Source organism: Coptis chinensis, chromosome 3 (assembly GCF_015680905.1).
Source record: "Coptis chinensis isolate HL-2020 chromosome 3, ASM1568090v1, whole genome shotgun sequence".
NCBI classification, from domain to species: Eukaryota; Viridiplantae; Streptophyta; class Magnoliopsida; order Ranunculales; family Ranunculaceae; genus Coptis; species Coptis chinensis.
This window is the reverse complement of record NC_141458.1, coordinates 12,484,539-12,498,033: the sequence shown is the minus strand read 5'-3', so window position 1 is coordinate 12,498,033 and position 13,495 is coordinate 12,484,539. Positions and strand designations below refer to the sequence as shown.

At 36.7% G+C, this 13,495-nt stretch overlaps 1 protein-coding gene across 1 annotated transcript; it reads right to left on the bottom strand.

The window, feature by feature from the left end:
• Positions 1-5,570: 5,570 nt before the first annotated feature.
• On the bottom strand, positions 5,571-6,749 carry LOC147507990 (F-box protein At2g26160-like). Its single transcript, XM_086596657.1, has one exon. It carries the CDS (start codon positions 6,747-6,749, stop codon positions 5,571-5,573), a length of 1,179 nt encoding a protein of 392 aa, XP_086452783.1.
• Between the last annotated feature and the right edge of the window lie 6,746 nt (positions 6,750-13,495).

Here is a 13,495-nt window from a genome sequence, read left to right as displayed (position 1 = left end):
GTTGAACATAAATGGGTGCAGTCACTTGGTTTTATGCCAGGGCGGGCTATCATGTTGTGGAAGCGGATTTTTGGACATAGATGAGAGCTTGGCAAAGAGGGAAGCTCAAATAATCATCTCTTCATCTTCGAGAAAAGGTTATTTCTCCTTTCTGACCGTCTCTCTTTTCTTCTTCATTTGGTTATGTGTGTGTGTGTGTGTGTGGGAGTCTTGGGGTTCTAGGGTTTGATCTTCTCAGTTTTGTTTTTTAGATTCTCTCCTCTTTTTCATACTTGGGTTTTAGATTAGAATTTTTTATTGTCACTCCAATTTTCAGTTTTTGAGTTTGGGTTTTGTGTTGTTGATGATTTTTTTGTTGATTTGCTTTAAACTGAAAATTTTCTACCTGATCAACATATGGTTTCAATGGAGTTTGTCGGGTTTAATTGCTTGAAGTGCCAAGAAAAACTTGAAGTTTGGATTTACAATTTCTGCCTTTAATAATCTAACAAGGCAAGCAGTTGTTCCAATCTTTCATTGAGTTTTTAGTATAGAGGTTTGGCATGTATCAATGAACGGCCATTTTCTGTTGCTATGTATCTGCTTGCGATTAATCAATGGTCTTGGAGCATTGAGAACCAATTAATTTTTGACTGATACATAGGTATACACGACATTGACATGGCTTTTATCTTTCCTTTGAGTTAGATAAAATGTTTGATTTGAATGTGTTCCTCACAATGCTAGGTTCAGTTTATTTGTAGTACATGAAGGAATATGAGGACTATATATTGATGCATGAGGGTTACCATGATCTGTTGAATAGAAATATATTATTAGTCTTCATAGAAACTAACAACACACTTGTTTAGACATGAATCTTGTTGATGTGGGTATGAAATATATAATAAACTCCACCCCCTATTGCATAGCAAATATTCTTACACACTTTCTTTTATGTCCATCATACACTTGATAGACTAACGGGTGTTATTGGTGTGTTGTGATTATTATCATCTCTATTCTCTTTTTGATATAATATGACAGAGCCATTTAATTATATTTGGGTGTTATTAGTGTAGTTGTGAAGATATTATCTCCATTCTCTTTTTGTTTCATTTGTTTTTGTACCAATTGTTGAAGAAGTGTACAATGCAAGTTATATCATGTAGTACCACTAGTTTTTCTAGTAGTTGTGTTTCCTAATGTGATTTATTTGGATGTAATTTGAATATATATTTATAATTAGCGGGTGTGGTTTAAGGGGAATCTTTTGGAAAGGTGCTGGAGGAATGTGATAGGTCCTATTTCAAGAAACCTGAAAGCTGCACTTGAAGGCCTCAAGTGTTGTGTACTATTGCAGGAAGGCAAGGTAGTGGTGGCCTCGAGTTTAGCAGTGCACAATCCTTCGTCGTAATGTCTATCTCTTTCATAGTGCAAAAAAAAAAAAAAAAAAAAAAAAAATCAGAATTTGCATATTTGGCGTTTGGTGACAAGTCTTAGTTATATAAAACTTTTTGGTGATGTTAAATTTTAATAAAAAATTATGTGATTGGATGAACTTGGAGGTTCCTTGTTAATGCTTTATACAATTGTAGAACAGTAGAATACCCAAAAGAAAGTGGCATCTTATCCACGTTTAGGTAGTCCAACCTTTTAGTGTGGTTTTGGGAAATTAATTTTTTTTTATTACATACAAAACAATTTTCTAACAGTGAGAAACGGTAACTAAGTTTGCATTGGTAACACTTATAAAGGCAGCAAAACCGTTACTAAAGAATAAAAAAAAAATGTTAGGAATTCTATGCATTAGTAAGCACGACAAACCGTTACAAAAGTCGAGAAACTGTTACTGTTTTTACAAAAGGTTAGTGCAATTAAGGAATGGAAAACCGTTAGGAAATAATTTTTGTAACAGTAAAAACCGTTACAATAAATAATTATGTAATGGTTCAGCAGTTCTGAACCGTTACGAATATTAATAATGAATTAGAAACGCCAAAACTATGATGCAAAAAATCGTTACAAATATTTTTAGTAACGGTTTCTGACTGTTAGGTATATCCTGTTTTGGTATAGTGATACCAGCAAAGCGTGATTAGTGTTTCGTACTTTGTTATGAAACTCCCAATCACAGTGGATAACCAATAGTAGGCTTCATGTGGAACCACCTAAAAGAGTTAAATATGAGTACATTAGTAAGATAGAATCCTATTGTAAAAACTGAACTATAAACGAATACATTGTAGATGAAGTAGACATTGGGGAGGTCAATATAACCCCATATTTATAAAATAGGTCATTCATCACATGAATTTTCATTAAGGTGCTATTAGTGATCTTAATAAAGCTAAATGGGCGAAATGCAGGGGACAAAGATGAAGTGAAATTGATGAGTAACTAATTGCAAGTACTATATATAGACAACAAACCACTACAATGTTGATAAAATTCGCAAGTTATATAAAGGCGCAGACACATTATCAAACATTGACAGCATGTTTAAACCTACTAATAAACAATTTAAGTAATAAAACATCAGATTATTGTATAACTACCTACTAATAAACATATGCTTGGAATTTAGGCCGGTGAGAAATCACCTAGTCAAATTCCTATTGCAAAACCTAAAGTCCCAGTGAAGAAAGTGCATTAACCAAAGATGTGTACAGAGAAATATAAAACCCACAACTGTTTGAATCTGATGTGGCGCTATGACTACTCCAACTAGTAATAAGAATTAAGAACCCAATACACAACATTTAGAATTGTATGCGCTACTTAAAAAGTTTGGAGATTGTTGTGGCTCCTGCATTCCCAGACAATTAAGTGGACTTGTAAATGGAGTCCTCTCTTCTACACGAGATTGATTCTAGTCCTACTTACGCGCTAACAGTTTCGACGGTGCAAAAATTGTACAACAACACCATGATTTATGACGGCCATTCAACCATAGTTGATACAGTAATTGGGTTGCTTCATGATCAAATTAAAAGTTGATAGAACCATTCCCCCGACCATCCATACTCCTTTGAGATGCAACACCTACGATGGTACGACCATTTTATATCAATCTTTTGATAGGCTAACCTCTCACAAATGTGGGGTTAGACAGAAGAAAATGTATACGCCAAGTAGCCAACACTTAGAAACCTACTCACTATTCCGAATACTTGTCATTTATTTGTATTATAAAATAAACAACATTGCTTATTTTTGTGCTCGGCATCAGGATGATTGATAATAGCTAAAAGAATAGGAGTGGTACGGACTTACCAATGATCAAAGAGACAAAGACTTCTCATTACTCAAAGAAGATTGGTAGTTGATAAATAAAGAGTTTGCCCCTTTGGTGGAATCATGGTAGACTCTCAATTCTCAGGGCCACCAATGAGAAAGAAAGAAGAAAGCAGTGACATGTTTGAACAGTCAAAAGTAGAATTCTAGAAATAAAGGAAGTTGGTATCATTATTATTTCACAATTAAGTTGCTTCATTGACTGACTCAAAGAAAGCTCCTTCTACTTTCACAAACTCCCTGCGGCCTTGGCCCAACCAACCACCGCTGGTTTTCTGTGGTTTACATTAGAATCCCAAATTCTTTCTTCAGAAGAACTTATAGTGTAAATGAGAATTTTCAAGCATGAATGGTGAGAAGTTAGAACACTCAATGAAAGGGACAAAAATCTTCATTTAAGAAAAATCTAGATTTAACTTCTTCACTCCAACTGGCGGCCTTCGGCCCAGTTTCTCTTGAATGTCTAATTGCCTACCTTGTTAAACGTATTCTGCACGTGAAGTCATCAACCAATCTATTGAACATTAATACAACACTAATGTGTTATTTTTTTTTGATAAGTTGATTTTATTGGAAAGGAGTGTAAAAACACACAAGTACATGAGTGAGTGAGTACCTCACATGTGACAGTGTGAATTACAAGAGGAAAAACAAGAAAGTAAACACAAATAACTCCCTATTACAAATGTCCCTCCTCGGGTCCTCTAAGCACCTTTGTCCAGTCTAGCACCAGTTCTCTGAAGTGGAAGTTACGTCTTTCCTCCATATTAGATAGCTAAAACCAACAAAAACCCTTTATCTCCAGCACAGTGTTACGAATTGAAAGCTCCGTGCTCCGAAAAATATGATGGTTCCTCGCCTTCCATATTGCCCATATCCCTGCATAAGGTAGAATATTCCATAAGTTCGCACTAAACGATTTGTCCCTCCGTCTTGGCCAATAAGAAAGAAATTCCTCAATTGTCTCTACTTGAGCTAGTAGAGGGAAAGCCATAAGCCTAGGGTGTACTAGGATTGTCCATACTTCCAAAGCAAATGAACAGTGCAGAAATAGGTGACTTATATCCTCCACGAACATAGAACACAAAGAGCACGTAGGGGACACAATAGTACCTTGGCGAATCAGTTGGTCAGCCGTCAGAATTCACCCTAGCATAACCTCCCAAAAGAACATCTTCACTTTCAAAGTTAAGTAAGTTTTCCATACCAATTTTGAAGGAAAAGTGGTCACTGTTGTCTCTGGATGTCAGGCTTGTGCAGCAATTGCCTCGTACAAGGAGCTAACAGAGAAAACATTGTTCTTTGTCCATTTCCAGCTACAACTATCCACTTCTGTGTTCAATACCACTGTATCTAACAACCTGGGCAAAACATCCACCTGTTGTACAACCCGAACAGTATTTCGCCTCCTTAAAAACATGTTCCAAGTCACTCGATCATTGTGCATATGAGCATACTCATATGCAAAGCCATTTTTATTGTTAGAAGCTTGGAAAATCTCGGGGAATTTCTCTGCCAATGACTTTCCACCAATCCAACTATCCGACCAGAATAGAATCTTTCGGCCATTACCCACAGTGAAGCTTATACCCTGCCTAAACAAAGGTAGAGCTTTCCATGAGCCTGTGTTGTTTGGTTAGGCCACCACCTATGTTCATCATGCCCATATATACTTAGCGCATATTACATCACGCCATGCACACCATGCACACCATTTTGTAAATAGAAACGGCATCCACAACAGAAACAAAACATTGACTGCATTTTTTTTTTTGCTTGGTAAGTTTAAATTATATTAAAAGGCCGGTGAAAATAAAAGAAAGCTTACAAAAAGATTAGAGGGTGCAACAACCTGCGCCCTTCTAAGGTTCAATCTGAATAAGCACTATCTAGCTACTCCCATTCATAAAGATGGGGTAGCGACAATTAATCAATAGGAGCTGCTCTTCCAGGAAATGCAGCAATCATCACCGAGGGAAAACCTTCTTGGTTACACAGATATGAATTGAATTGAAGCACCTTTTCAAAGGTTCTTTAGGCTTGATTAACATTTACTGCATATTGAATGAAACACAATTGGAATAAACCATGCAACTTCAGTTCCATAATTTTATCAAACGAATTATGAAACCTACAGAAGTGGTTCCTAGAGAAGAAGACAAGTCTATACTCATTACTCAATTCAATAATCTAAGAACAACCAGCGGAACACGCCTTGGTAGCTCCTGTTCGTCTGTCCTTGTCTCTTTTCTGATTCCTAACTCCAGGTACAACAAAACACATCCTCAGCAACACTACGCTTGAAGAAGCAAAGACGGTCCAGTTCCACTACCGTTGCGGACTTGCGGTGTTGGCACGACCCAAATGGGGGACTCCGGAATGTTGTTATTGGATTCTATCGGCTGAAGGTTCCCATCTTCCAAGTTGAAGACTCCCATGTCTAGAGGTTCATTTCCAATTTCTTCTTCAATGTCGTAATATCTCGCTAGGTGATCGTCGGTATAGTATATAAGGTTTGGCTTGCATCCAGGGAAGTCTGAAGCTGGTACAGACGACAGTGAACAATAAGCACCAACGAACACCATCTGACCATCTAAGCTCTTCTTTTCAATCCACTTAAGGTCATTCCAATCCATCTTGAACACGGAAAATCCAAACGTTGAGTTATAGGATGAGTCTTTACATTGGACTTCTTCGTATTTCCTTTCAATTAGTAACAAGTCTCCATTCGATTCAACGAGATACGTCCCATTATTAAAACTCCCTTTTATAATTTTTATCACCTTTGGATAATGACGATTATTGAAGTCACAAGAAAAGACTTCTCCAGAGAAATTGACAAAGTAAAACAGATCTTTATAGTAAACAACGTCGCGCACCATCTCGTATTCAACACCTGCTAATCCAGTCCAACCGTTGTCACCGGCCTTGTAGAAGGCTAATCTCTTGAAGTCACCATATATTAACATAACTACAGTATTAGGATTCGATGCTGGGTTCTCCGACAAGACTGCCTTCTCTAAGATACTAATACCATACCCTTCATCTATTTCATCACTAGAAAAGAAATTATTTAATGAAGGGAGGTGAATAACATTATTGGCATACAAGAAAGGATTCACCAGGCTAACTTCATCGTCATCGAAAATAGTTACCAGCCACCCATGACTAGACGACCCAACACATTGCCTCCTTTCAAGCGGTGGAAATTCAGAAGAGTAAACTTTGTTATCACCGAGGTTGTAGAAACTACGAGTTACAATATTTTCATAAGCAGGCATGAGAACAGGAAGTTGGCTACGTATGTTACCTTGAATTTCTGTATATACAGACCGCCACAACTTACAAACTGCACCCAAGCGGATGTAATCTTGAATGTGCACTAACTTTTGTGCAACAACAGCTAGAAGATGGTCTGGAAGATCCAAGGCCATTCTTCTACGTTTATGACCATCTGAATAATGCTCAGCCATGTGTAAAAAAAAAAGTCAGTGAGATCGAACAAAAAACAGATCGACCTCTTACGGCAAGGGACTAGATGTTTATATAAGAATAAATCACCGTTGATGTAAATGATGAGTCCTATTTGGAAACGAAAACAATTTAGAAACCTTTTAGGAAACGAAGATAAGGGGCGGGAAGAGGGAGTAGAATCTCACGTGCTCTGTTTTGTTTCCCATTTATTTTTGTTTGGGCTATTCCGTTTTCAGTATCCCTATAATAGACTTGGCAAATAAAACCGAGTAGCCGTCACAAATAAACACAGGGTAGCGTGGGAAATAAGTAAACCACGTTAAATTTGGTCTAACTTAAGAAAAACGCAAAGTCCAAGCCCGTCAGGTTTGTTAATGAAGGTCCAGAGGCCAGAGCTCAGCCCATTTGCCTTCACAACAAACCCCCATTGTCTCCCTCACGTGGCTATTCGGAAGCATGAGAACAGGAAGTTGGGAAGGCATGTGGTCTCGAACTTCAGTATAAGCAGACAGCCATGATTTACAAACAGCACTAGAGCAGATGTAATCCTGGATGGGCACTACCTTGTTTGCAAGAAGAGATAGAATGTGGTCTGGAAGATCCATAATTGTACTACTTTTCTGGTCATCTGCAAACTTCTTGGCCACGTTAGTTGTGTGAGATACCTAAACAATATCATTGAGAAAAAAAAAAATTACGAGACATTGGTCCAAGGCCCATTTGCGAGTTAAAATCACTCATAGAATCAGTGTTTTTTTTAAAAAAAATTACTCTCAAGAACAATTTTCGGGTGTAAATAACCCAAAAACCAATTTTCGTAAGGACAAATAGCCGGATTTGAAACAAATATTTTCCAATTTTACCCTTTTAGCCATTTTGCTATGAAGAATAAATTTTCATACTTTATGTTGATGTATGAACATTGATTGTTCATATCCAAATATGTTAACGTACTTCATGCAATATGTTGAGGTATGAACAATAATTGTTCATACTCCAATATGTGTTCTTCCTGATCATACATTATGCTGAGGTATGAACATTGAAAGTATGAACAATGATTGTTCATAGCTCATGTTAGTATGAACGTTCATACCCAAAATAAGTATGAGCAATGATTGTCCATACTCCAATAGGCCGGTGTTCTTACTGATCATACATTACGTTGAGGTGTAAATAATGAATGTTCATACCCCAAATAGATATGAACATTGATTGTTTATATGAACAATGGGTGGTATGAACAATGATTGCTCATACTCCAATAAGTGTTCTTATTGATCATACATAATGACATTATGTTGATGTATGAACAATATGAACAATGAGTGTTCATAACTCATGTTGAGGTATGAACCCCAAATAGGTATGAACAATGATTGTCCATACTCCAATAGATGTTCTTACACTGATCATACATTATATTGAAGTATGAACAATCATTGTTCATACCCAAATAGGTATGAACACTCATTGTTAGTGTTCATAGCTCATGTTGAGGTTAAACATTGATTGTTTATACCCCAAATAGGTATGAACAATGATTGTTCATATTCCAATAAGTGTTCATACAGTTCATATATCACATAATATATGATCAGTAAGAACAATGATTGTTCATATGAACAATGAGTGTTCATAGCTCATGTTGAAATATGAACAATGATTGTTCATACTCCAATAGGTGTTCTTACTGATCATACATTATATTGATATATGGACATTAATTGTTCATACCCGAAATAGATATGAACAATGAGTGTTCATAACTCATATTGAGGTATGAATAGTGATTGTTCATACATACCTCAACAATACTCCAATAAGTGTTCTTACTAATCATACATTATGTTGAGATATGAACAGTATGAACAATTATTATTCGTTCATACTCCAATGAGTGTTCTTACTGATCATACATTATATTGAGGTATGAACATTGATTGTTCATACCCCTAATAAGTATGAACAATGATTGTTCATATTCATATGAACAATGAGTGTTCATAGCTCATATTAAAGTATGAACAATAGGTATGAATTGAACAATCAATCATACTCTAATAGGTGTTCTTATTGATCATATATTATCTTGAGGTATGAACAATTATCCCAAATAGGTATGAACAATGAATGTTCATATGAACTGTGATTGTTCAAACCCCATTGTTCATACTATATATACTAGGTCGTTTTGGTTCGGCCGGGTCGCTTGTTATTTCGCATTAAGGGTATACTTGACATTTCATCTACCCCCACCGTTTTTAATTTCACGTCAAGGGTATGCTTGACCTTTCATCTACCCGGTCCTTGTGAGTGATTAAAAAAAAATGTGTCCTTGAGAATTACTTTCTTCCCCAATATGTTTTGAAGAGTTTCTTACTGAAAAAATTAAGGATTATTTAGACTTTGGTCATACTATTAATGTCACGCCCCGAGACCCAACACACATCCCGAGGACGTGGAATGAATCTCGAGGCCGACACCATCCCGATTCTACCAAAATTTCGGTAGAGTTTCCTTTGTTTAATCAACATTCGTAAACCCTAAAACCTGTCATAAACCTGTCATAACCTAGAAATCCTAAACTACAACCTTCCAACAACCATATATATACAAACCAACCTTCTAAACAACATTACATCCATCCACCAACTGTGTAAGTGTAAATGCTACTTAAATACATCAAATATTACATCAAAATGAGCGAAGCTCTCTCTATATATACAACCAAAATGACTAGACTATCTCTATACAACCCAAAATATGAACTTGACTCTGTCCTCGTCAAGCATAAGGGAATCCTCCCAAATCACCATAACCATCATCACTAGGTTTGGAAAAAACCTCCGCGAATGGCTCGTCTGAAATGTTAAGTAGGATGAGCAAACAACTATGCCCAGTAGAAACGCACATAGCCAATAAATAGTTACTTATAGAAAACATTTAAAACATGCAGGGTTTCCATAAAAGTATTCAAATATCGTGACTATATATATACATCACTAACTAGCAGAAATCATCTCGACATGCTTCATTGATATACAAAATATAGTTTTTCACAATCATCATACAACTATTGTGGCCGCTACATCCTATTAGAATGGTGAGGGTACGACTGGGTTTTCGACCGGGATCCACGAGGCAATCTCGGTTCAAGACTTTCATGTGAACCATGCACCGTTGTTTTTCCGATTTTTTACGGTAGAGAGCTGAAATGCCGTTGTTGTGTTCGTACACACAAAATCCCCAAAGCTTTTAGGGCTCAGGTGGGCCCTGTGACCACGACCCCCATACGGGCTGTCACCTAACTTACGGTGGTCAACTGTTCGACGACCGCAGACCGCCAGGGATCGACACACATCCAGAGTGGACTAAACTCTCACTCCTCGGCGTCTAAACCTCATCGAGGTAGCATGTAACCCACACAAGCTAATCACCATACAAATGAGTGACACGCATAAACATGGTTATCTAGAAAAGTAGAAAAGGAATTCCCGGACTACATCCGGTGATGCATCCCTTTAAAGGTGGCCCACCACCTCGAAAGGTGTACACCACCAGTTGGAATCTAAAGTTTAACTGCGTCTAGGAATTGACAACAGCAGTTCCTTCTTTATAGGAATTAACAATTCCTTTTCTAAATCCCCTCGTGATAAACATAGTAATATATATATATATATATATACTCGTATTACCGATTGTTTTCAAATACTCTAGTTACATATTTAGTTTTTCTTTTAAAACTGTTGATTCTGTAGGTGTGAGTTCCTGGATTTCCCATAATCGAGTAGAAACAACCTATGACTCCCAAACGAGCCAGTCATAGTAAATAACAACCGATGATTTCCAAACAGCGAATCATCGTAAATAACACAACCATCCCGGGAACAATCCAGAACCTCCCACCGAGTTACAAACACCCGGGTAATCCTCACCCGCATACAAAATCCATCTCTCTGTCTCCTATCGAGACAAGAGACGAACCCTTCCCAAAACCAGTTTTCTCTTTTAACAAAGAAAACAAATCTCCGCTACCCCGATTTTACCAAAAAAACCCATTTCACACGAAAGCTATCTATATATATAGTTTATAGCGAGGAAATACAGTGAAAAACATGAATATCATATATACATGCATGGTTGATACGCAACTATCTATTTCCTATTTTAAACAATTCAAATCATACATGAAAATAAGCAGACCATATATTGGTATGTAGGTTCCTACCTTAGCAAGCTCCGTTCTCCTCAAGCCCACTTAACTAAATCCAGCCCGCTTAACCAAATCAACTCGAATTCACTCCTATAACAGCATATACATATACGTCGGTTATTAGAATTGATCGAACAACGAGGAATTCTTATCTAGTGTAAGCCGAGAAGAAATCTCGACGTTAAGAATTTGGTTTCGGATAAATTTTCCTCTAACTACCGTTAACAGAGCTACAGGCCATTTCTGGCATTGTTCCTCTGACAGGCTCTGCAGTCATTTACAGCCACGGTAGGACCGCACGTCAATGCCAATCATATCTATCAATCCCCCTAACTATTATGATTTTTCCCAAATCTAACTACAACAAATTCCACTCTTCAATTCACATTTAATCCAATACTACTAAGTGGGTGTTCTTTCTCACTCATTCGATACTCAACGTGATCTTAAACAAGTGTGAACTAGCATCAATGCTCTAAAATAGATTGAATATTTAAAATTCTTACCGAGTCAGTCAATCCCTCTTTAGTTTTCGGCTCCACCACTATTTCACTCCACTCTAGCTCCTCCAAACTGCCACTGCCGACCTTCAACACCCCTAATACAATCAATTTCAACAATACACCCTCAAGCTATCGAAATTGAAGCTAACTATTTATTTGAAATCAATTTAAACTCACCTTTTGCAAAAATACGACGCCAATTCCAAAAAATTTTGAATCCCCACACTTGATTTGAGTATTGTTAGGGATTGGGTGTTCGAATTCTTGGGTTGAATCAGTTGAACTTGGGAGAAGGGAGTTTTCTCTCTCCTAGGTTTTCAGTATTGGCGAATTGGGGAAGAAGGAGAAGTTAGGTGCGATTTTTGGTTTCGCGATTTCGTTTGTTCTATTTGGGCCGATATATTTAGGCCCAAGCCCAATATATTCCAATTAGGCTTAAGGTCCTAATACTCCTAACCACCAACTCGTTTGACGTCGCGTTGTAATTATTTTTCCGGCCCATCCTGCTAAATTTAATCTTCTATATTCTATCTCACCGCATACTATAACGATGACCCAATCATGCGTGTAAGCTGTTAACTCGTGCCAGCTTCGAACGTAGAAAACCGCTAACCGACATTTTTGGTCAAATTTTCGTATAAGATTTGCTTATCTAACGGGGCTTAGGAGTCGGAGTTAAGTTTCATTAAGTTACGTACGTTTGAAATATAAACCCGACGACCAATTTACATAAATGACCCTAGATTTAATATGAAATTTACAAAAATACCCTTAACGAGAATTTGAGTCTTTACAATTAATAGCGAAATTAGGTTTTGGTCCTACTTTTTTCCTTGACTGTGAGTCAATATCGTTGGCCCTGGTCAAGCTGCTTGTTATTTCAAAATGCCAAAATACCCCTCCTTCTGCATTTTGAAAATTATCAACCACACAGAAGTCCTCATCCAAGACCAAGGTAGAATTCACTCAATTTGCTGAAGTTTCAAATGTATGGGAAGAACTTGAAGACGATAGTGAAACAAAAGGAAAGATATTAGACTTAGAGAATGATCGTACTGAATTAGATAACAGTGAATCGTCAACAAAGAAAGTTTCAGAATTGACTAGGGACTTGTAAAACCCCTATTTTTTTCTACATTATTATTTTAACAATATTTAATATTTTTGGATTAGATATTTAATGCATGGTCAATAGGCTAGAAAATTTGGTTTGACTTTTTGATAGAAAGAGAAAGGAGGAAAAATTTGTATTTTGTATTTTGTATTTTGAATATTTTGTATAGATTTTTAATGTATTCGGAAAGTTTGTAAATAAAGGTATATAATAAATATACTACTTAAAATATAGAATAATATTCTATAAGTAGGAATAGAAATATTTGGAAAAAAAATCAAAAGTTTCTAAAAGGCTAAGACTAATATATGGCATGTAAAAATTATTTAGAAAGGTCTCCAGAAAGGGAAAAAAAAAAAAAGGTTTTCTTTTTTCAAGAACTAAAACAGCTAAAACACAAAGAAGAACAGAGACACGGATTGTGCATCGGAATCAATTCTCGTTCATAGTCTATATACGTTTTTCGGCGATACAAGAGGTGTCAGGTGAGTAGTTAGTTTTTCTAGTTCACGTGTATACAGAAACAACTTTACTGTCGGCATTTTGTTTCCGCTCAGTATATATTTGGTTATGCTTACTTTCGATATTTTTTTTCATCTTGTCGAATTGTTTTAAATAGTAGCCTATTGTTTTGGTGAACTGGGAATTGGAAATTTGATTGGTGGAAGCTTATGCGCTGTTCATGGCGGCTAAAGCCCCATCGAAAGAATCGTCTGTAAATTTATTGAACTGGTATATATATTTTGTTTTGGTTGATTTCATGATGCTTGGTGGTTGTTGTGAAGTGTTGGGTATGCGAATTGATGTTTGGTTTGGGTGATTGAGTGTTGGAGAGGAGTAAGGCTGTTAAAGCTCTGTAAATGTGTTCATGGAGATCGAGATTTTTTATACAATTGATGAATGACGAAAGGA

Excerpts from the sequence above, each read along its gene's own strand:
- LOC147507990 (XM_086596657.1), bottom strand. The coding sequence starts at position 6,749 with ATGGCTGAGCATTATTCAGATGGTCATAAACGTAGAAGAATGGCCTTG.